This window comes from Nyctereutes procyonoides, unplaced genomic scaffold, assembly GCF_905146905.1.
Source record: "Nyctereutes procyonoides isolate TBG_1078 unplaced genomic scaffold, NYPRO_anot_genome, whole genome shotgun sequence".
NCBI classification, from domain to species: Eukaryota; Metazoa; Chordata; class Mammalia; order Carnivora; family Canidae; genus Nyctereutes; species Nyctereutes procyonoides.
Genome location: NW_026575146.1, coordinates 75710536 through 75734547, shown reverse-complemented (window position 1 = coordinate 75734547; position 24012 = coordinate 75710536). Strand labels below are relative to the sequence as shown.

Below are 24012 nucleotides of genomic sequence, written 5' to 3'. Positions count from 1 at the left end.
AGGCAGAGAGAGAGGGAGAAGCAGGCTCTCCAGCGAGCAACGAGCCCCTTGCGGGTCTGGATCCCAGGACCCTGGGATCATGACCTGGGCCAAAGGCAGATGCTTAACGGACTGAGCCACCGAGGTGCCCCCGGTCACTTAGTTTTTTTTTAATATGGGTTATAACATCATCCAATCATGGGACCAAGGGCGGATTTCAAGTGCACCAAGCATAATAATATACTGCATTTACACTGTCGCTCAAAGGGTGCGCAGCTCACTCCCGGCACCTCCCAGCCAGCATCCCCAGCTGCCCTCCCGCCTGGTAGGAGGAGCCTGAGAGGGCCGCGTGGAACAGCCCTGCAGTGCGCAGGCGCCTCCCAGTAGAGCTCGCACATGCGCACTGCTGCTGCGGCGGAGGGGTCGCCATGTTTCCGCCGAGGGGGCCTACTGGGGGGTCACCACGGGCCTCCTGGAACCTGGGACGCTGCTGAGTTCGGTGGCTAGGACTAACCTTGCTTGGGGCTGCGCTCCCCCTTCACAGCCCCTTTTGGGAGCCCGGGACTCCCATCAGGTCTCCGCCACCTTTTGGGCGTCAGGCAGCCCAAGTTCCGCGTTTCTGGAGTGGAGTCCGGAGAGTCGTGACCCGCGTGGCCGCACCTGGGCAGGTTACACAGGTGCATCTTCCACGGGGCGGAAATCCGCGTGCCTCCCTTTATCTAGACCGAGATCTCAGGTCTCACACATGGGGTTCGTACCCCCATGCCCGTGTCTGCTCCGCCCAGGCCCTGGCGTCCCTCAGGCGGTAGCCCGTGCGTTGGAAGAGCCAGCACCTCTGGCTGGCAGAGGCCCATCTGCTGCAGCTGCACGGACACCTGCGGGATGCCCGCCAGCCTAGCTGCTGCTGGATTTTAGTTGCTGGCTTTTCAAGACTGATAAGGAACGTAGATAAGCAAGCGGAGGTGCTTGCCCTCCTCAAAGGAAGGTCAGGTGAGAGACAGATACGTGTCTGTGTAGGAGGTAAAATGCACCCTGAACGGAAAGAAGCAGCTTTAAATATTTGCAAAGCCCATGGGGTGTCAGTGCTAGAGGACCAGGATGGTTCTGGTGGAGGAGGAACTTCACTGCCCCTGCCTTGGAACTCCCTAGGCTTTACTGTCATCCCTCCCAAAGTGCCTTCAGCGGCAGGTTCAGAAACTAAGGAAGATTCATAAAAGGGTGTGACAGAGCAAAAAGTAAAAGGTGCCAACATTCCTTCCTCAGGTTCAGGCTTCTACTTTTCCTGCTGGCCAGAGCTAGGAGGGATAGTGAAATGTAGCTTGTGGTCAGGATGGTTGTTTTCACTTTTACATATGCTTCTGGACATTTTACTTTTACTTTGTTTTTTAACCATTTTTTTTTATTTTAAGAGAGAAAGCCTGTGGGGGTTGGTTGTTAGGGGGTGGGTAGGGGCAGAGGGAAGGGAGGATCCAAGCAGGTTCCACACCCCAGTGCAGAGCCCAACAGGGGGCTTGATCTCATGACCCTGAGAACCTAACCTGAATGGAAAGCAAGAGTCGGCTGCTTAACCAGCGGAGCCACCCAGGAGTCCCTGGCCATTTTAAATTGGTCAGAGGAGGATATTTATTAATATTTTATTAAAGAAAAGTGACCAGGAGATTTCCAGGGATTTTTTTTTTCCAGGGACAGGGGAACACCTAGCATTGCAAGGGGAAACAAAATGTAAAAAGAGGTGTGAAGACAAAAGCTACTTTGTAATTATATTCCATGAGTCATGCTTTGTTCATTAAAATGATCCCATTTGAATTCTCATTCAGCTTTATTGAGGGATGATTGACAAATGTTCATTTGGTATGTTTTAAAGTATTCAATGGCATGATTTTATACACGTATACATTGTGGGATTATTACTGAGATCTAGATAATGAACACATTAGTCACCTTACAAAATTTAACTTTTTTGTGTGTTGTTGATGTGGGAAACAAAGGCAGAAGAGAAATTATTGAATTTCCTTACTGCCTACAGCCCCTGACAAGTCCTTGAAACAGGCAGCTACCTTCCTCCAGGGACTCAGCTGCCTTGATGTTGACACTATGCTAAGGGCAAAAGGCAGTCTTAGCCTGACACTCCCCAGGATCCTGTGAGTCTCATTTAAACATATAGAAATTCCTTTGGAGGGATCCCTGGATGGCGCAGCGGTTTGGCGCCTGCCTTTGGCCCAGGGCGGGATCCTGGAGACCCGGGATCGAATCCCACATCGGGCTCCCGGTGCATGGAGCCTGCTTCTCCCTCTGCCTGTGTCTCTGCCTCTCTCTATCTGTGTGTGTGTGTGTGTGTGTGTGCGTGTGACTATCATAAATAAATAAATAAAACCTAACTTTAAAAAAAAAAAAAGAAATTCCTTTGGAAACTTCCTTTGTCTCTGTCCCACACCCCCCACCAAGATGTATATTGGCACTTATACTCCAAGCATTGGCCAACTGTATACATCTGGAGGGTCTCATGACTGAGTTTTTACTAAACATTAATAAATGACCTTTTCCTAACAATAGCCAGCCTCCTCAGGGTCCTGGAAACCTTGTTTGCAAAATGCCTGGGAGGTTTGTGCTGTGGGTAACCCCCTTCCAACTTGAAAGTATATAATCAGTCACCCGTCACAACCCAGTGCAGCTCTTTCTGCCCACAGGTCCTGTCCCCGTGCTTTAATTAAACCACCTTTTATGCACTGAAGATGACTCAAGAATTCTTTGTTGGCCTTTAGCTCTGAACCCCAACACTTTCTACATCATTGTTAGCTTTAAAAATAGACATGGCCAGTTATTTTATCAGCAGAAGATGGATGTATTGGGAGAATAAAAGAGAACTGCAATCCCGTACAAACAAGCAGTGGTCAGACTACAGGCATCTGGAATTCCAAGTGTGGTGGTTTCTCTCTGGAGGAGCTGTTGCCTGGAGGGATGAGGAAAGCAGCTTCCTTCTGCTGGTAACTGGTATCCACGTGCAAGATAAAGTTCATGCAAGGTCAGGTTTCTCTCTTCCTGTTGGGTGTGCAATTGACTGTGAATGGTGGGACGTGAGAACTCCTCCTGCCCAGACCTCCCCACTTCATTTAATTAAATTAAATTAATTTATTTATTTAAATTTTATTTATTTATTCATGAGAGACACGCACACAGAGAGATAGAGAGAGAGAGAGAGAGAGGCACACAGGCAGAGGAAGGAGCAGGCTCCATCCAGGGAGCCTGACATGGGACTTGATCCCGGGTTTCCAGGATCACACCCTGGGCTGAAGGAGGCACTAAACCGCTGAGCCGCCTGGCCTGCCCTCCCCACTTCATTTTAATGAGATTTGCCATTACTAATTTTCACAATATATATTTATAGTGGGATGATTACTAAGGTAACATTCATCACCTCACACAAGACCTTTGTGTGTGTGTGTTTTCAGACTGCTTAAGATCTCATAGCAACTTTTAAGTATATAATACCGTATATATTATTAACTGTCGTCACTGTACTGTATGTGAGAGCCTCAGAACTTATTCTTTTTTTTTTTTTTTTTTTAAGATTTCATTGATTTGAGAGAGGGCATTAGTGGGGCAAGGGGCAGAGGGAGAGGATGAGGCTCGATCCCTGGACCCAAAGATTATGACCTGAGCTGAAGCCAGACGCTTAACCAATTGAGCCACCCAGGTGTCCCTCAGAACTTTTTTTTTTTAAGATTTTATTTATTCATGAGAGACAGAGAGACAGAGACACAGGCAGAGGGAGGAGCAGGCTCCATGCAGGGAGCCTGATGTGGGACTCGATCCTGGGACTCCAGGATCATGCCCTGGGCCAAAGGCAGGTGCTAAACCACTGAGCCATACAGGGATCCCCCCCTCTCAGAAGTTATATTAGAAAAGTGTGTGGTTTTGACCTCAATCTTCATTTCTGCCTCCTCCCAGCCCATGGCACCCACCATTCTATCTCTGCTTTGTTTCTGTGAAATCAGCTTTTTGTTGTTGTATATTCTACGTATAAGTGATATTCTACGCTATTTGTTTTTCTCTGCTTGGCTTCTTTCATTTAGCATAATGCCTTCCTGGTTCATTGATGTTGTCACAAATGGCAAGATTTCCTCTTTCATGGTTGAATGGTAGTACGTTGTATTTATGATGTATACCACATTTTCTTTATCTGTTCATCTGTCAATGGGCTTTTAGGTTGTTGGATATGGATATCTTGGCCACTGAATAATGCCACAGCAAACGTGGGTGGGCAGCTGTCTCAAGATAGTGATTTTATCTCATTTTGTAGGTAATTGAAGTTAGAAATAAAAATATCAGTTATTTTACCTGCGCCCTCACCACCCATTTTTTTTTCGGGAACAGAGAATTGGAATCTGACACACGTGAGCCCTGGCAAAACCACAGGCAAGTCCAGAAAACAAAGGGGAGACTCATCCTTTACAGAGGAAAGTGGGGAGGTGGGAGAGACTGTTATATAGGAGAGGCCCATTGGAGTAAACTGGGGGTTCTCAGTTCAGAGGCTTCTCATTGACTGCACTGTGACAGTCTCACTGGCTGGGTTCTTGCCAGGACAGAGTCTTCCTCTTGCTGGGGTAGTCAAGTAGGCTTCTCCCAGTTAGTTCTGTGAAGGGTTGTGTGTGGTATAACATGAAAGTTTCCCCTTCTGGGCTCCTGACTCCATTTTTTTTAAAAAAAGATTTTTTTTTTTTAGTTATTTGAAAGAGGGGGAGAGAGCACAGTGGGGGAGGAGCAGAGGAAGAGGGAGAAGCAGACTCCCTGCTGAGCAGGATGCCCAACATGGTTGATCCCAGGACCCTGAGATCATGACCTGAGCCGAAGGCAGATAATCAACTGACTGAGTCACCCAGGCGCCCCTCCTGACTCCATTTTTTGTTTTTAAGATTTTATTTATTTATTTGTGATAGACATAGAAAGAGAGGCAGAGACACAGGCAGAGGGAGAAGCAGGCTCCATGCAGGGAGCCCAACGTAGGACTTGATCCTGGGTCTCCAGGATCAAGCCCTGGGCTGAAGGCAGGCGCTAAACCACTGAGCCACCCAGGCTGCCCTCCTGACTCCATTTTAAGTGAGGTTGACTTTATTCAGTTTCAGAGGGGATTAAGACAGTAAGAAAATGAAAAGAGAAGTCTTGATTTTATAAATTCATGCAACATGAAGCCACCAGATCTTCTAGAAACAGCTTTCTAAATTTCACAGGTCTTTGGTTGATTTCTGTTCTTTTTTTTGTTTTGTTTTGTTTTTTTGTTCTTTTTTTTTAATTTATTTTTTCCATTTAAGATACACATGCAGAATTTTCTAGAAAAGGGTTTTCATCTCATCCTTATATTAATACTAATACCCTAAAACTCAAATCCCAAGCATCTTCCTTACGATGCCTCAGCAGCTCAGGAAGATGGTATCATCCCTGTTTTACAGATGAGGGACTGAGGCACAAGGCAATGTAGGTCGTGAAGGAGTCTCTGAGTGTCCCAAGATGGGCAGCACAGGGCCAGCCCACAATCAGCTTCTCTGTTTTCCTACCTACCCTGCGGGGGGGGGGGGGGGGGGGAGGAAGCTAGTGGTGTAGGTTGGGGTGTCTGCTGGCATGTGGAAAACATCATCACATTTTCATAAGGAGCTCATCTAGAAAGGTTTCCTTCAGCCACAGAGAAAGAAAAATTAGGAAATTATGAGACACTGACAAGGAAAAGAATGGAAAGATTCCAGAAATGGGCAGAGAGTGAACAACAGGACAGGGCTGGGGCAGGAGAGGCAGTGTGGTTGACTCAGTAATTAGAGTGTGTGGCTCTTGATCTCGGGGTAAGGAGTTCAAGCTCCACACTGGGTGTAGAGATTGCATAAATAAACTTAAAAAATTAAACAGCAGAACAAGGCATCCTCTTATGACCTTCTGTGTCCCTCATCCCTCCTTCCTTCCCTCAGTCATAAGCAGTTAGGGGCCTTTACCTGGGGCAGTTCGTGGAGATAGGGGACGAGAAGCATTGGGACTTGTCACCCAGTACCTTCAACTTCACGACAAACTTCTGGGAGCCGAAGGAGTCAGGACAGCAGAGCTCCATGCAGGGCCAGAAGGTGCAGTTGGGGCCACAGAGACGAGTCCGGTTCAGAGGCAGGACGGTGTCATAGTCACAGCACTGCTCCAGGGGGTTGTAGATCTGATCCCCACACCGGGGAGCAGGCTGGCACAGCCACAGCCCTGAGCCCACGGGGGCATCTGGTGGAGACACTGATGATGTGAGTCCAAGGAGGAACAGATACCCACTTTCCAAGGGCAGCCTCCTCCCTCCTCATTCTTTGTCCTTACCTGTTACTACTTGTGAACACTGGAGGAAGAAGAGTGCTATGCAGACAGGAACTGTGGGAGAAAGAAAAGGGGGCTCTTGCACAGTTCCCAAACCGAATTGCAACATGTGGGGGGCTTCCTGCACACACAACACCAAACAAATTCCAAGGTATCAGCAATGTCTGCTAATTCAACTCCATTCTGACACTGTCTGTGCAGAGATAGAATCAGATTCTAACAGGTTAAGGGCTCAGTCCTACAAAACCATACCCCATAGCACCCCGCAGATGCTAGTTACAAGCCCCAGGCCAGTACCTCTGTTTCTGACCCATCGGCTACAGATTGGAGATTCCAGCAACCTTCTCCTTAGGTTCTTTCAGTTTACTAGAGTGGCTCACAAAACTCAAGGGAACATCTACCTACATTTACTGGTTTATTAAGGGATGTGATAAAGGATAGGAATCAATAGCCAAATGAAAAGATACATAGGGTGAGGTCTGGGGAGGGGTTGTGGACCATCCATCCCCCTCCAGATGCGCCACCCTCGTCAGAGCCCATGGATTCACCAATCTCCAAACCCAACCCCTTTGGGTTTTCATGGGACTTCATTGAAAAATCATGATTGACAAAGTCATTGGCTGTTGGCCGATTCAGTGTCTAGCTCCTCTCCCCTCTCAGGAGCTAGGGAAGGTGGGAATAAAAGTTCCACCCCTTCATGCACAGGGTTGGTCCTCCTGGCTACCAGCTCCCATGCTTGGGTGGGGTCCAAAAGTCACCTTCATTAATAAGGCACCCATCTCACCTTTATGGCTCTGAATCATTTTCAGGAATGCTGAAGACCAGATATACCATGGGAGATAGATTTTGGTTATCTCAATGACCAAATAAATATTTCTTATGAATCATATTGCAAGGTGGAACATGGGGTGGAGAAAGTGGTCAAGGGGTCCTCAGGGAAGGCAGATGAGTATGGAAGAAGCCCCAGGTTAGGGGGATTTAAAGGTGTGGATTTTGGTTTCCTCAGCCAGGCCCTGTGTAGCTGCAGCCTGCCAGGCAAGGGGCATTCAGGGAAGACTGAGTCCTCAGCCTTGGCTCCCAGACAGAAGGTTTCTGGATTATCTAAGAATGGAGTGGTGAGGCAAGATGAGGTGAGATGCTCCTGAGGCGACCAGGGGTGGGGAGGAGATGGGAATGATGTTGAGATTTGGGAGCTGCACTGGGGATGGGGTGAGATGATGCTAGCATTCGGGGTCCTCCTTACCTAAGATGGAGCTTCGTGGTGTCATCGCTTCTGAAGAGGCTCTAGGACAGCAAAGGAGAGAGCGATCAAGTCTGGAATTTCTGTAGGCAGCTGCCCCAACCTTTTGTCACCAGTTTCTGATTGGGCATTCAGATCAGGCCACCCTTCAGCTAGCTCTTCAGATTCTTCAGGAATCACTAGCACATAGTTTCTCTAGGAGGGGACTGGCTGGTCTGCTCAGGAGGTGTGAGCTCCTGAAAGCAAAGTGTTCCTAACTGACTCATTGCTGCTTCCTGGTCTACTCGAGGCTTCCTGTGGCTGCAGCTTGGCCCTAACCCAGCTTGAGGTGCTCAAGAGTTTCCACCTGGGCACTGAATGGAGTGAAGACTCCCTCATAACAACACTCATTCCACATTCCCAGGCTCAGCCCCTTTCCCAGCTCGGGCCCGGTGACATACACATCTTGGTTCCCACTCCAAAACTAATTCTCTAAATTAAAAAAGTTTTTAAATTTTTTAATTTAAATTCAATTAATTAACATATAGTGTAATTATAATTGCAGAGAGAGAGGTCAGTGATTCATTAATCTTATGTAACACCCAGTGCTCATTACACAGTGTGTCCTCCGTAATGCCCATCACCCAGTTACCCCATCCTGCCACCCCTCTTCCCCTCCAGCAACCCTTAGCTTGTCTCCTATCATAAAGAGTCTCCTTATGGTTTGTTTCCCTCTCTGATTCCATCTTGTTTCATTTTTTCCTCTCTTCCCCTATGATCCTCTGTTTTGTTTCTTAAATTCCACATGAGTGAAATCATATGATATTTGTCTTTTTCTGATTGCCTTATTTTCCTTAGCATAATACATCTAGTTCCATCCACATCAATGCAAATGGCAAGATTTCTTTTTTTATGGATGAGTAGTATTCCATTGTATATATACCACATCTTTATCCATTCATCTGTCGATGGACATCTAGGCTCTTTTCAGTTTGGCTTGTGGACATTGCTGCTATGAACATTGGGGTGCAGGTGCCCCTTCAGATCAGATCACTATTTTAAAGATTTTATTTATTTATTCATGAGAGAGAGAGACAGAGAGAGAGAGAGAGAGAGGCAGGCAGAGACACAGGCAGAGGGAGAAGCAGGCTCCATGCAAGGAGCCCGATGTGGGACTCGATCCCAGGATTCCATGATCACACCCTGGGCCAAAGGCAGGTGCTAAACCACTGAGCCACCTAGGGATCCCCTGTATCTAAATGTTTTAAGTTTATTTTTTTAGTGATCTCTACACCCAGTGTGGGGCTTGAACCCATGACCCCGGAGATCAAGAGTCTCACACTCTTCTGCTCTTCCACCTGGGCCAGCCATGAGTACCCTAATCCTCTAAATTTTAAGGTCAGTCATGTGCATAACTAATGTGTCAGCTCAGCCCCCTTTCTGGGCTGACTGCATCCAAGCTGCCTCAGACTTCTCCTGTTCCTCCTCCCCAGGAAATCACCACATTCCCTAGAATCCTAAACCCGTTTCCCCCAAGAGTGCTGTGCGTACTATCTCTCTAGCCAGAGGACTTGATTCCATCCTGGGTCCTCTCTTAACCTTTCCTTGACCCTTCCCTCCCTCAGGGTGGGCTCCTTGAGGGAGACCTCTGGCTGCCCTGTCAGCCCTACCTCCTCCCCTCTCTTCTCCCACTGGCTCTCTCATTTGCTGTCTGCATTCTCATTCACCTCTGCTCACGTGGAGCCCCATATGAGTCCAGAGGGGACTAGGTGGGCTGTAGCTCCCAGAGAACTCCAGGCTGGGGCCCTACTGTCCTGCTGCTTGGGCCACAGCAGCTCTGTCTCCTCCATTGTCCCTGATGAGCGCTCACCTCATGTTGTGCTAGCCACACATGAGATGTGGGGACAAATTCTGACTCCCTGTGGCACCATCTAAACTTCATCCCCGGTCTATTTCAAGCAATGCTGCCCCAGCCTTAGGTTTCCAGAATTACTTTATTTTTAAAAAAAAATTTTTAAAGGTTTTATTTATTTATGAAAGAGAGAGGCAGAGACACAGGCGAGGAAGAAGCAGGCTCCATGCAAAGAACCTGATGTGGGACTTGATCCTGGGACTCCAGAATCACACCCTGAGCCAAAGGCAGACACTCAACCACTGAGCCACCCAGGCATCCCCCAGAATTACTTTAAAGTTAAGATGAAGGTTGCTCACTGTCCCCTTCCCCAATGGGACAGATGAGCTTGTGCTTAGAGTGCAAATGAGGAAAGATTCTTGGGAGATCTCTTTTAAGTGGAGACACCCTCCTCAGTCTGGATTTGCCCAAGGAGGAGCAGCCTTGGCTGGAGAGGGGGGTGGGATGCTGCTTAGGTATTGTGGAGGACATGACAACTGAATCCCTCTTGCTTCCCTATGGCCAGTGTCACAGAGGCCACAATCTGTAGCTGATCTGGAGGTACTTCCCTCTCAGAGTGGGTGGTCTTCGTCTCTTCCATTATCCTCCTCGGATTCAATTCTCCACAGGGTATAGGTTAGATGTTAATACTATCATTATGCATGTGTTGAGAAGGAAAACCTGCCTGCAGTGTTCTAGACACCAGAACCCACGAGTCAGACAATTGTGTCTGCATGCGCATGCATTTCTAGTGTGGGTACCTTGAATTGCCTGGAGCCAACTGAATAAAAATTCCTATCCCAGTCTTGAGGTTCCAGGATCTATGCCCACCTCACTGATGATGTGAGGAAGGAACACATCCCTTAGCATAAGGTGAGCCCGAGACTCCAGGAGAATGGGACCAGAGCTACCCTTGGTGGGCATTGGGTGCAGTGCAGGGCTGCCTTGAGCATGGACCAGTAAGGAGCAGCTGCCTTCGGAGAAACTGATATGTGTCTGGGTCCTGATGGTAAACGTTAGGCCCATTCATAAAAACACGAGCTGTCAGGTATCTAGAGTGTGCCAAAGGGTTTAGTATCTTTTTAATTTTAATCCTCAAAATCCTGGAAAGAGAGGCTATTATTAACTTCATTTTACAGAGGAGGAAAAGGAGGTAAAGATGCATGCCTACTGTTATGTAGGTGATAGGGGCATAGTCAAAGAGACTAACCAGGCCTGGCTACTCTGAAGACAGGTACCCCATCCTCTTCACTCTGGAGTGTCACTATCCCTCAGCCTGCTCTTCCAGCTCGTCTAGGCCCCTTAATTACTCATCACTCACCTGGGAACAAACAGTGCCTCCCTTCTCTCCCCAATAAGGCAGGCAGTGGGATCTTCTGAAGTACCAATATGAACCAGTTCCTCTCCTGCTTATACCTGTCCGGGATCCCCAGGACCTTAGTCTGGCATTCAGACCCCTCACTGTAGCCTCTAGGCTCTTTGTCATCTGATGTTTGCTGATCTGTCTCTTCTCTGATGGTTTCCACTCGTGCTATACTTACTCTTTTTCTTCTAAGATTTCTCCAAAGCCGGCCTCTCTGCCACTTCAATTTACCATTAAATTTTCATTATGGATTCCAACAATACCTTGCACTTGGCTGGATTAATACCTATCCACTGTCCACTCTTTCTATGTCCTGCCCTGTGCTGGGGCTCAGCAGGGCCCAGGACATCCTTGGTCCTGTCCTTCTGGGGCTCACAGTACATGGGGAAGACAGACTCATCCCAAGACAGTGACAGCCCTGGATGGGTGCCATGAGGGAGTCCAGAGGGTCAGGAAAGACTTCTAGAAGAGGCATGGGATTAGCATAAGCAAAGATGTGGGGGTAGAGTAAAGGGGACTTCGGAGATAGACCTCAAAGGTGTTGCACCAGGTCAGACATTACCCATGGGCTGAACACTCAGTGAGGTTCCAGGGCATGTGGTGGGTACATGGCCTATGTCCAGGCCTGCCAGCTCCAGTCCCCACTGAAACAGAGTTGACACACCACTGGGAGAGAACGCCAAAAACAAATAAATGAAGCAAAAGCAAGCCAATGATTTAAAAAATCGGATTGTAATAGGAGCTAAATGTTGTGCCCAAGATTGCGAATACGAGAAACCACCGAGGAGCCGACACCGATGCAAACACACGAGGGTTTATTTACAAGCTCGAGCTTGGGTCCAAGTATACCCGACACAGCGGAACAGGGACTTGGACCCTGAAGTGGGTTACAGCTGTTTTTTTTTTTTTTTTATAGGCTGGTCTAGGGGATTTTCAGAAGGGGTGGAGGAATTTCTCAAGTTCTTTTTACATTCTGATGTGGGGCTTTCAAGGGCATTGAGCTCTGTTCTCATTCTAATATGGGACTTTATAACACAGGTGTGGGCTCTGTTGTCTTTCTGATATGCGATTACCTGCCAAGGACATTGAGGACATTCTGCAGTTTTTTCTATAAAGTTCAGCTCTTATTCACAGGGGCCTAAGATGGCTGTACTTGTGCTAATGCTAAACTTGAGGTGGGATGGCCTTGATTTTTCTCGGTCTCTACACTAAGAAGTCACATGAGTGTGGAAAAAGAGCAAGGAGGGGAGACCTAGGAAGCTAATGTGGTGGAGGAAGACATGGACGAGAGAGATCTGAAGAAGCCAGCCATGAAAAGGGAGTTCCAGGCAGGGGGAATGGGAACAGCAAGTGCAGAATCCCAAAGTCTGGTTTGGCCATGCTGGGATGGCAGCAGGCCAGGGAGCCTGGAGCTAAGGGAGCAAGGGGAGGGGGCAGAGGGGCCACATAGGCCATGGGAAGGAGTAATAATCATTATTGAAGTTTGAGTACTTATACTCCTGGCCTTGCCCAGAGCATTTTATATGCATTACTTTATTGGATGCTCACAGCCACTAGAAGGGCAGTACTATTTTGCCTGCATTTGAAAGAGGAGGTCACAGAGACTCAGGTGGGGTTAAGTAATTTGCCCAAGGTCTCACAGTCATGACATGAAAAAGCTGGGATTTATACTAAGACTTTAGCACCCCACCCCTTGGTTACAATATCCTCAAACCTCAGGAAGCTTATTGCCTGTTGTTTGTTCACTGTGGTGTCCCCAACACCTAGAAGAGGGCCTGGTTCACTGCTCAGGACACATTTGTTAAGGGATTATGTGAACAATGTGCATTTTATAGAGAAGGAAATTAAAGTTGGATACATAAAGGTTTCCAGATGACACAGGTCATAAAACACTACTAGGATTTAAACTTGGGCCTGCCTGCCTTATTCCAAAATCCTGGCTACCCTGTATCCCAGTAGGGAGGCATCATTTCCTCAGGGTAATCCCACTACTGACAAGGCCCCTCTGGTTCTTCCTCCGGGTAAAGGGCACCACCCAAAGAGGCCTCACCCAAAAGAGGCCTCCTCGGGCCACTGCAAAGGTAAAGGTCAAGGAACAGAGCAGAAGGCTAAGGCCCCCTCCAGTGACTGCTATAGGAAGCTGCCAAGAGCGAGAAGCTGCAAAACACAGTCCCCTTCCCAGGTGCCACCTCAGACAGGAACCTCTTCCCTCTGCGGAGCAGACCATCTGGGAAGACCTGGGAGAGGGGCAATCTGTGGAAGTCCCAGGTCACTAATAATGTGATATCCATTGAAATTCCATTCCTGGAGTTTTTTTTTTTGTTGTTGTTGTTGTTCAAAATGCTTCACTGGGAGTCGAAGAGTTTTTCAGCTAAAGCAAACAGTATATATGGAGGTAAGGGTTTTAAGCATGAATCTTTTTTTGCGTTAATTTTGATTTAAAAAATACCGCACTGATATATTACTGATCTTGATCGCAGAGGTTTTCTGTGGCACCTTCTTAAATTTTGCTCACAAAGTGTATACCATAATTGCTTCTGTTACTGAATTACACTTGTCCTGACCCTGCATGAAGGCATTCTAGAATTATATTTAAGAACATGAGCTCTAGGGATCACTGGGTGGCGCAGCAGTTTGGCGCCTGCCTTTGGCCCAGGGTGCGATCCTGGAGACGCGGGATCAAATCTCACGTCGGACTCCCAGAGCATGGAGCCTGCTTCTCCCTCTGCCTGTGTCTCTGCCTCTCTCTCTCTCTGTGACTTTCAAAAAAAAAAAAAAAAAAAGAACATGAGCTCTAGACTTAGTTTGGATTCAAGTCCTGGTTCTGTTTTTCACTAGCTTTGTGGTCCTGGGCAAGCTGCTTAACTTCACTGTGCTTCACTCAATTTTCTTATCTGTAAGTGTGCTTAAGAATTAGCACCTAATATAACCGTTTGTTGCAAGAATAAAATAAGATAACATGCATAAGAAAATTTAGGCAATATTTTACACATGTGCTTGATCCATGTTAATCATTAGTATTAGTCTTCAGAAAAAATTTCATGAATTAATTTATTACCTCTTTGCCAGTAGCCAACGTATAGGTAATGTTCTAAGAAATTTGTTGTTTTATTTTATTAAGATTTATTTATTTGAGAGAGAGAGAGAGCAAGTGAGAGAGAGCACAAGAGGGGTGAGGGGTAGAGGGAGAAGCTGATTCCCCATTGAGCAGGGAGCCTGATGCTGGGTTGGATTTGGGGGCTCAAGGATCATGACCTGAACCAGAGGCAGACACTCAACTGATTGAGCCACCCAGGCACCCCTTAATTTGTTTAAACTCTTCTGCAGCTCTTACATGCTTTTCATTTTTCAGTCACGGTAGTTTTAGACTCTCAGCCTCTTGACAGGCAAATTAATAGTTTAAGGATTTTAAAATTCAGATAACAGATCTTGGCTTACAGTAATAGCACCCTAAGTGATTTATTTTTCTTAAGATTTTTAAAATTTGTTTATTCATAGAGACACACACACACAGAGAGAGAGAGAGAGAGAGACAGAGACAGAGACAGAGACAGAGGGAGAAGCAGGCTCCATGCAGGGAGCCCGATGCGGGACTTGACCCCAGGTCTCCAGGATCACACCCTGGACTGAAGGTGGCGCTAAACCGCCGAGCCACCCGGGCTGCCCACACTAGGTGATTTAGATCAACCTTCTTGCTGAAGACAACATAAGATGCTGGACAAGGTATAAAAACACTTTAAAAACATCAAGCATCAAAGATCTGATAAGTCAATGAGAAATAACTAACCAAGTTCCAGGAGAGGATGGCAATTTGAAGAGTAAATCTTGGAATTTGGGGACACCTTTACCCCAGACTCACTTGCCAATTCCAAAGAGCAACACCCCTCTCCCCAAGAGGCTGGACATCCCCCAAGGATTAGTGGCCTGAATGTCAGAGTTCAAGGCTGTCCAGGGTGGGGACCGTGGTAAAATTTCTATACTTTTGGTCCACCCAATCCTCATACATTTATTCTGTGGAGTTACTTTTCCCTGTGTCCTAGATGAAATTGAAGGTGAATCTCTATATGTATCTGGATCCTTTCAGGTCATAAAATGCAAGCTTTAATTTAAAAAGTTTTATGTAGGGGCCGCTGGGTGGCTCAGTTGTTGAGCATCTGCCTTTGGCTTGGGCCGTGATCCCAGAATCCTGGGATCGAGTCCTGCATCGGGCTCCCCAGAGGGAGCCTGCTTCTCCCTCTGCCTGTGTCTCTGCCTCTTTCTCTTTGTGTCTCTCATGAATAAATAAATATTAAAAATCTTTAAAAAAAACCCATCAGTTTTATATAAAGTGTCAAGACTACAAACATGATATTTAAGAACAAAACTTACCCTCTACCACACGCTTCTTCTGTAAGTTGGAAACATGGCTGTGATGGGAACATGGCCATCTCTGCACCTGACTTTATTCCTCCTCCTTCCACGTGTTGCCTGTGGCTTTGGTCTTTGGAAAATGGGGGAGGACAACTTCTTACACGACTGTCACCTTGTGAAGGATCTAATAAGGTGTTCATTGATGTCCTATTATGGATGGTTCCCAAAGCTGGGTTCACGAGTGTGTGACCTGCACTTAAAAGGGCTTTGAGCTTGGTTTAATGTTTTGCTGTCATCATTTTGAACTTCTTAATAGGTTTTGAATGGAGGACACCACATTTTTATTTTTCACTGGGCCGTGCAAATTCTGTAGCTAATTTTGCCCTCACTCTAGGTGCCAAGAGAGCTCACTTGGACTTTCCTTGGTGAGGGCAGATGAATCTTTATTCTGGAAGAGGCCAAGTCCTTTCTCAGCCCCAGGCAGCCAGCTGTGCTGGACCCTGCTGAGTGTCCTCTCATTTGCATGGTCTTCCAGGACTTGGCCTCATGTGTCTGTTTTTATTCATGGGCACATGTCTGGTCTAGAGGGATCACCCCACCCTCCCATCTCTGCTTAGAAATACTTGGGGCTGCAGGGTGCTCAGTGTAGCCTTTTCTCCCGTGGTCCACCGTACAAATACCTACACAAAAACTTGCTTTTACGTTTTCTAGCTGCAAGTCAGATAGCAATCCACCATGTCCTAGGGGGCATACATTAAGTCCTTGAAGTCAGTGGGCACCTTAAAGTCCCCTCTCTAGACTTCAGTGAACAGAGAAGCAACCTGCCAGCCCTTCCGTTTTGGAACTCACACAACACCAAAACAGTCTTCACAATTCCTCCTTCATCCCCAACTTCCTCTTCTTCTATGATCCCGAACTGAATAAATCCTTTTGTGGTTTCCTATCATATTTAAAATAGAATTCGGGGGTGCCTGGGTGGCTCAGTTGGCTAAGTGTCTGCATTCCATTCAGGTCATGATCCCAGGGTCCTGGGATCAAGCCCCGCATTATGCTCCCTGCTCAGCAAGGAGCCTGCTTCTTCCTCTGGCCCCCACTCCCACTTGTGCACTCTCTCTCTCTCTGTCAAGACAAGATCTTAAAACAAACAAACAAACAAACAAAAACCAAAAAGCCAGAATTCAAATTTTGATCCCTGTCCCAAAGGCTTCTGAGTTTCCTCATACCCATTGCCCCTGACCTTCTCCTACCCTCTGCTCCTCCTTCTCTGACTATCCTGGCCTCCTCCCTACTCCTTATAATATGCCAAGAAAATATACTGATGTGCTGTATGAATTACCACTTGACACCAGCTGTATACATTGAAGAGTTCCTTGGAGTCTGCAATATTGTGTACATTTAGAAGTTTTCCTAATAAAGATATTTGGCCATGTCGGTAATAAGAGCATCCCCATCCTGCAGCCATTGCATGGTAACCCAAATAAGTTCCCGAATATCAAAGACACAGCAGAGTATATACAACACAGAATAACTGGTCATTAGTTGTTAGATGTTGCTGTGACAAGAGTTATTATGATCCCCTCAGCTCCCCATCTGTTGTTAGAAACAGTCAATCCCCAGACAGTATCTTTATCTCAAGAACAAGGAACACCTGGAGCTGGCAGCAGGCCAACCCCTTTCTGCTATGATCTGTGAAGAGAGTCCCCTCGCCACACCCTCACCAACAGAGAGGTCTCTCAGTTTTTCCACAATTCACCACCAGCCAACCAAATGCCACCTCTCTCCATCTCCTGTTCCTCTGCCAGCCCAGTTATCATTGCCTTCTGGGGCTCCCAGACTCCTACCTATAGAACTGAGCAGACAGAGAAAGATCAGAAACCACTCTAGGACTTCTGGTGGCTTAACAGAGGGACATCACACTGAACAGTCAGGCACAGGAGTCTCCCATGGGTAGTGAATTAATGGCAAAAAAAAAGATAATGTTTATTTTATTTTAAAAGATTTTTATTTATTTATTAGAGACACGGAGAGAGAGAGAGGCAGAGACACACACAGGCAGAGGGAGAAGCAGGCTCCCTGTAGGGAGCCCTATGTGGGACTCAATCCCAGGTCTCCAGGATCATGCCTTGGGCCAAAGGCAGGCGCCAAACCGCTGAGCCACCCAGGGATCCTGAGATGATGTTTATAAAAATGCATATTTTTGCCACGACTGCGGCCCTCTGTGCCCAGGTTGCAGCTCCATGGGTCCATCAAGCGTCTACCCCCTCATAGCCTGCTGCTTTCCTAAGGTGAGCTCAGGGCCCAGCTGACTGCATTTCCTTCTGGCCTGCATATGTCTTATGACTCTCAGCTCACCCTCCCCATAATGAGGATCTAGTGCACAGTTTTAGGAGAACTTGGACTTTCCCAACGGACAAGAAAAGGCAAAAGTGTTTCTGCTTTCTGCCCTGCAGGAAACACCAAGGCATAAAAATACAAAAATGACTTGCTCCTTTCTGGAAACATGGGGAGAGATATATGAGAATAGTTATCTTACGAAATTACCCAGCCACACCAGGAAGCCACAAAGCAATAAGGAGACAGTTATTAGAATCAGATGCATATTATAAACTAAGGGGAGAATGTGAGGAGTTTTCACCCCTGAGGCTGGTGACAGATACATTTTGTTTTCTGCAGTGAAGAGAGGAAGCAAAAAGAAAGGCCCATCGTTCACTTGAAAAGTTTTTCAGTCCACCTGCTCCTGGAATGGTGGGTGGGGACAGTACCTGATTCACCTTAGAACCAGATCTGGCTGCTGCCTCCTCACACAACTTCACTGGAGGGTTGAACCTCAGAGGGAGGAAAGGACGAGTGGATAATGCAGTCATGGGGAGGACCAGGAGGCAGTAACAGAACTGGGGCCATGTTACCCACCCCCTCAGGAAGATTTCAGATCTTTTACAGGAGCCAGAAGGAACAGAAAACCCTCACGTCATTTTGGGGAAAAAAATGGATTCCTGATATATGTAATTTTTAGTAACACACAATGTACATGTAGCAAAGTATACAAATCATTAAGAGTATAGCTGGATGAGGTTTTATTGTTTATTTACCCATTCTGTAATAGGGGAGGAGAAAATGATTTTTCTTCTGAGTTCTGTGCTGAGATCCCTTTAAGAGAAAGGTTAACAAGAGAAAAACAGAAGTTTACTCAGGTGCACTTCATATGCAAATAGGAAATACCCAGGGGAAAAATGGGTAACTCTCCAAAGTGACCAGCAATTTCAGGATTAAATACCATCCTGATAGTGAAAGGGGAGGAGGGAGGTAGGCCTGTCAGGGAAGAGTAAATGACTTTTTTAAGATTGATTGATTGATTTTAAAGATTTTATTTACTTATTCATGAGAGACACAGAGAGGCAGAGACACAGGCAGAGGGAGAAACAGGCTCCTCACTGGGAGCCCGATTCAGGACTTGATCCCTGGACCCCAGGATCACGCCCTGAGCCAAAGGCAGATGCTTAACCGCTGAGCCACCCAGGCGTCCCACTCTTGATTTCAGCTCAGGTCATGATCTTATGGTCATGGTATGGAGCCCCAAGTCTGGCTCCGTGCTCAGTGCAGGGTCTGCTTGGGATTCTCTCCTTCTCTCTCTGCCCCTCCCCACATGCTCTCTCTCTCAAATCAATCAATCAATCAATCAATCAATCAATCAATCGTGGGAGCCACCCAGGCGCCTCCTTACTGAGGTTTTTTTTTTTTTTTTTTTTCTGAGGGGTTTTGATAGCACATTTGCTAGATGGAAAACTGCGTGCCAGATACCACACTCTGTCTTGATTTGCTCCGTTAAAGATGTGGAGTATGTCATGGAAGCTGTGGCTGGGGTCAGTCTGCCTATGTCTGGAAGGTCACTATCCCCTGCTGTTTTCTGTCTGCTTGCTTTTGACAGGAGTCAGAAGATGAACTGCATGAAGACACGATGGTACCTGTTAACCCTGAGTCATTCACATCCTCACCTCTGGGCCTCATATCTGGAAGGCGTTTCTGGAAAAATGTAGTTCCCAGACTCAGAAGGGAGTAGTGGCGGTATCGAGCTGAGCATAGAGAGACTGGTGCAGGCCACCCTACTGAAAACAAGCAGTTTTTCTTTCATAATTATCTTTTATAACCATCTTTAACTTCCAAATGAAGATAGTGGCAATACCATTTTTTTTTTAAAGATTTCATTTATTTATTCATGAGAGACAGAGAGAGGCAGAAACATAGGCAGAGGGAGAAGTAGGCTCCTCACAGGGAGCATTGTGAAAGCCATCTTGATTCATGAGTCATATATGAAGATACATGGAGTTCTAAGTGCAAGTAGCTTACATGACCAGGATATTAGGAAGTAGGGCTAGAAACTCATCAAATAAACTAATGGCCTTTTCTCAGTACAGCAATAACAGGGTGGATAGCAGAGCAGAAAACAATTACCCGATGGCTAACTCACCTACAAGATAAAATTGGGTAAAATACAAATGGGAAGAAACCTTCAAGACTTCCAAAATCACCCCAATCATCCAATCCAGTACAGATTGGATTTCAGGCAGTTGAATTTAGTGGTGTGGAGGCCAAGAAAATTAAGGCCATTCCACTTTAAGTTCAGCGTAAGCACAAGTACAGCCATCCCAGGCCCCTGTCCCCTGTGAATAAGAGCTGAAATTTACATTACTTCCGTTACAGAAAAAAAAAAAAAAAAAAAAAAAAAACAGTTTACAGCTTAAAGTCCTAGAAAGCCCCATATTAGAATGAGAATAGAGCCCAAGCCAAGGGCAGGAAGCCCCATATTAGAATAAGAACAGAGCTCAATGCCCTTGAAAGCCCCACATCAGAATGTAAACAGAACTTGAGAAATTCCTCCACCCCTTCAGGAGGTCCCCTAGACCATCCCATAAAAACTAAGCTGAAACCCACCTCGGGGTCCAAGTCCCTGCACCACTGTGTTGGGTATACTTGGACCCAAGCTCAAGCTTGTAAATAAGCCCTTGTGTGTTTGCAAGGGTGTTGGCTCCTTGGTGGTTTCTCGGATACGTAATCTTGGATACAACAGTGGATTAACCGAAAGAGAGAGGTATCAGTATTGTTTTGTTTGAATGCCGCATCCATGAAGATATAAAGTAAAGGTCACCACCTCTAAAAACAAAACTAATAAATGACTTCAAAAGCAGAAAGTGGAGTAGATCATTTCAAAGTGGGTACTTGAGGAAATAAATCCATATTGTTGGTAGAGCTGGAAACAGAACAGGAATAAAACTGGGAATAACTGTGCCAGGAAATGAGGGAGCGAGGCATGAGGTCTCCTTTTTCATTTGTACAATTCATGCCTGTTCCAGTTCTTGAGTTAGCAGAGCCTATGTGTTAAGTCTGCTTTAGAGAGCTTTCTGGTGGGTTCAGATGAGAGGAAGGGAGGGAACACATTCCTTGAATGTGTTGCTGGTGGTTTCCCTGCCTAATTACTTCTGGAAGGATCTCCCTAATTGTGTAAATTAAAAGGTCAGGTTTCCTTAACACTGAATAATCCTTTCTGTTATTTAACACTTGTGTGTGTGTGTGTGTATTGATTTTGTAAACCACAGTAGTTTTGTGATATTTTCTGTAGGATTTCTATATTCTGTTACACAGGATAATAGCCTAGAGCAGAGTTTCTCAATGGAAGTTTTTTTGTCCTGCTTAAGTCATTTCTGGCAAAGGTTAGAAAGTATTTCCTACTCCGTGTGTCTCAAGCCCTCTCATTAATCACGATCAGCCTCGAACTCCTCTTATTGCCCTTGTACTGGTCCTCATTCAACATTTCCTGGGACAGGACTGGAATTACTACTATCCATCCCCTGTCTGGAAGCTGGAAATTTACAGGGCTGAAGAACAACTTCAAATTTAAGATTAATTCCATTAAGAGAATAGTAAGTTCAGGGACGCCTGGGTGGCTCAGTCGGTGGAGGGTCTGCCTTGGGCTCAGGTCATGATCCCAGGGTCCTGGGATGAGCCCTGGCTTTGGCCTGCTCAGCTCAGCAGGGAATCTGCTTCTCCCTCTCCCTCTGCCTCGCGCCCCTCCCCCCCACTTCGTGCTCTCTTTCTGGCTCACTCACTCTTTCAAATAAATAAATATCTAAAAAAAAAAAAATAAGTTCCAACAAGGAAAGGAAAAAAAAAGAAAGGGTGGAGAAAAAATAAAAAGGACCCAGAAAACCTAAAATAACCCAGAATTTTCAGATCTGGCCCTGGTTTGCCAGGAGCATCATTCAGGAGTGGGCGAGCTCAGCTGTGGATCTGGGGGCAGAGAGGGTCAGGAACTGAGGGAGAGATACTGGCTCCCCAGGTCCTGGCTGCATTCCTCCTCATGACTGGATGCCTGGGAAGTGCTATCCTTCCCTGTGCTCAAAGAAGCGCTCTGCTGATGTGTAATGTAATGGTTCCTTGGTCCATGAGCTTAAATAAACCAGAACAGATGTTTCAAAATCCAAGACAGAAAAAAACAGTGATGAGCCAGAAATTCAAAACTGCTCACAAATAGAAGGTAGTTGATGATGGATTATTTCCAGGACAAGTGTTCTGCAAAGACTCTTGAGAGAGAAATGTCATACTGTGGGGGAAAATGCATCAGAGCTTATTTTTATCTAAATGAGGGAGCAAGTGGCAAGTAAAGCAGGCCAATTCAACATCAGCAAGTAGTCAAATGAGTAAATCTCTATCAAAATGATAGAATTAGTCAAATGGCATTTCAAAAAGGGCTTAAAAAAGGATTATCTCCTTGAATAAAAATTGTGAGTTTTCCAAACTGACTTTTATGAACTAAAAATTAAGGAAGGAACAAAATAGTCATTAATGCCGTTACTCCTCAAAATTTTACAAATTACAACTCATCAAAATGGGAAGAAGGGAGTCCTGTCCTACAGACAAGTCAAGAAACCAGTATTATTTACAAGGCTCCAAACCAGAAAAAGTTACTGTTGTACTTTGAGGAATGTACCTAGAGCAGAGTGCTTTAGGTGGGCGGGGGCAGGAGTGCCTAATTTTACTTCTTACAATTTGGTTCATCTTATTATTAGGCTAATCTCACACATTCCTGCCGCTTCACAGAATTGTTTTGGCCTCTACAAGTTGCTGTAAACCTTCAGGAAGTTAGAGTGGGAGGCTAGTTCTCCCACAGGTCTTGCATTTAGACTCCGTGCAATGCCACTTTTTCAGTTGTGTGGATTAAGAAACTTATAGTCAGGGGCACCTGGGTGGCTCAATTAGTGGAGCATGTGACTTTTTATCTCAGGGTCATGCATTTGAGCCCCAGTTGAGTGTAGAGATTTCTTAAAAATACAGTCTTAAGGGAACACCTGGGTGACTCAGTGGTTGAGCATCTATCTGCCTTTGGCTCAGGGCATGATCCTGGAGGGATTCGAGATCGAGTCCCACACTGGGCTCCTTGCATGGAGCCTGTTTCTCCCTCTGCCTGTGTCTCTGCCTCTCTTTCTGTGTCTCTTGTGAATAAATAAATAAAATCTCAAAAAAAAAATACAGTCTTAAAAAAACAACTTACAGTCAAGTTGACTAAAGGGAAGCAATCCTTGAAGCTGAGAATTCATCCCAATTTATCATGATGTTTGATAGTGTTGGATTATAGAATCAGCGTGTTGATCATTAGATGTTCAAAAAGAATTCAAGGGGTGTCTGGGTTAAACATCCAGCTCTTGCAGGTCTTGATCTGAGGGTCATGAGTTCCTGTGTGTCTTTTCTTTTTAAAAACAACCAGAGAGGGACGTCCGGGTGGCTCAATCTGTTGAATGTCCACTCCTTGGTTTTGGCCCAAGGATCTCAGGGTCATGAGATCCAGCCCTGGGTTAGGTTCTGCGCTCCACATGGAGTCTGCTTGGGAGATTCTATCCCTCTCCCTCCTCTACACCCCTAACCCCATGCTCTCTCCTATACATACATACATACTTAAAAAAAAAAAACACAAAAAAAAAACCTGAATAAATAGGTATAAATATAGTTACTGGGGTAAATGCAATATAAGGCAAAGGAAACCAAACCACATTATTATTTAATGAAGTATATAATTCAAAGCTATAATTTGCAGTTGGGGCAAAGGAAGCTCTTCAGATTGCTAAGTCCAATTCCTGAATAAGATCCACTAACATTAACAAGTCTTTAATCTGACAGTGTTTATAAATACAAAAACCTATTCCCATTTACAGTTAGAAAAAACAAAAAACAAAAAAAAAAAACATAAGTGTAACAAAACTTTAAAAAACTCGGGGCGCCTGGGTGGCTTAGTGGTTGAGTGTCTGCTTTTGGCTTAGGGCGTGATCCTGGGGTCCTGGGATTGAGTCCTGTGTCGGGCTTCCAGCACGAAGCCTGCTTCTCCCTCTGCCTGTGTCTCTGCCTCTTTCTGTGTGTCTCTCATGAATAAATAAATAAAATCTTTAAAAAGGACTTTTAAAAACTCTGCCTTAAAAAAATGACTGGGTCATTAAAAAGGATATTGTTACAGAGACATTATTTGCCTGAGTTGGAGAGAGAACATTGTAAGGGGACAGGCTTTGGGTCAGGCAGAACACAGTAGTCTAGAAGCTTTCACTAAAGAGAGGTTTCTTTTTGTTGGTTCTCTTCTCTGTAGTGTAGACTGGACTGCAGTGTAGATTGCAGCATAGGCTGCATTCAGAAGTGGCTTCCAGAAGCTTTCAAGGCTATATATAATCTTCCTTTTGCACATTCCTCAGCAAAACGTGAGGCAGAGACTATACTATACTATAGTCTATACTATACTCTCTGACTATACTCTCGTTCTACCGTAACCTTTTCCCGTTGGTCACCTCACACACAAACTTGTGGGGATCGATTAAGTGTAAGCCTTAAAAAAAAAAATCTTGA

At 45.8% G+C, this 24012-nt stretch overlaps 1 protein-coding gene across 1 annotated transcript; it reads right to left on the bottom strand.

Annotated features, from left to right (window-relative positions):
* Positions 1–2780: 2780 nt before the first annotated feature.
* On the bottom strand, positions 2781–7580 carry LOC129500114 (insulin growth factor-like family member 3). The gene is made up of 4 exons (XM_055310243.1): positions 7556–7580; positions 6316–6366; positions 5958–6225; positions 2781–3018 (listed from the first exon to the last, which is right to left on the bottom strand). The coding sequence occupies exons 1-4, from the start codon at positions 7578–7580 to the stop codon at positions 3003–3005; spliced, it is 360 nt and encodes a 119-aa protein (XP_055166218.1). The 3' UTR covers positions 2781–3002.
* Positions 7581–24012: the final 16432 nt, after the last annotated feature.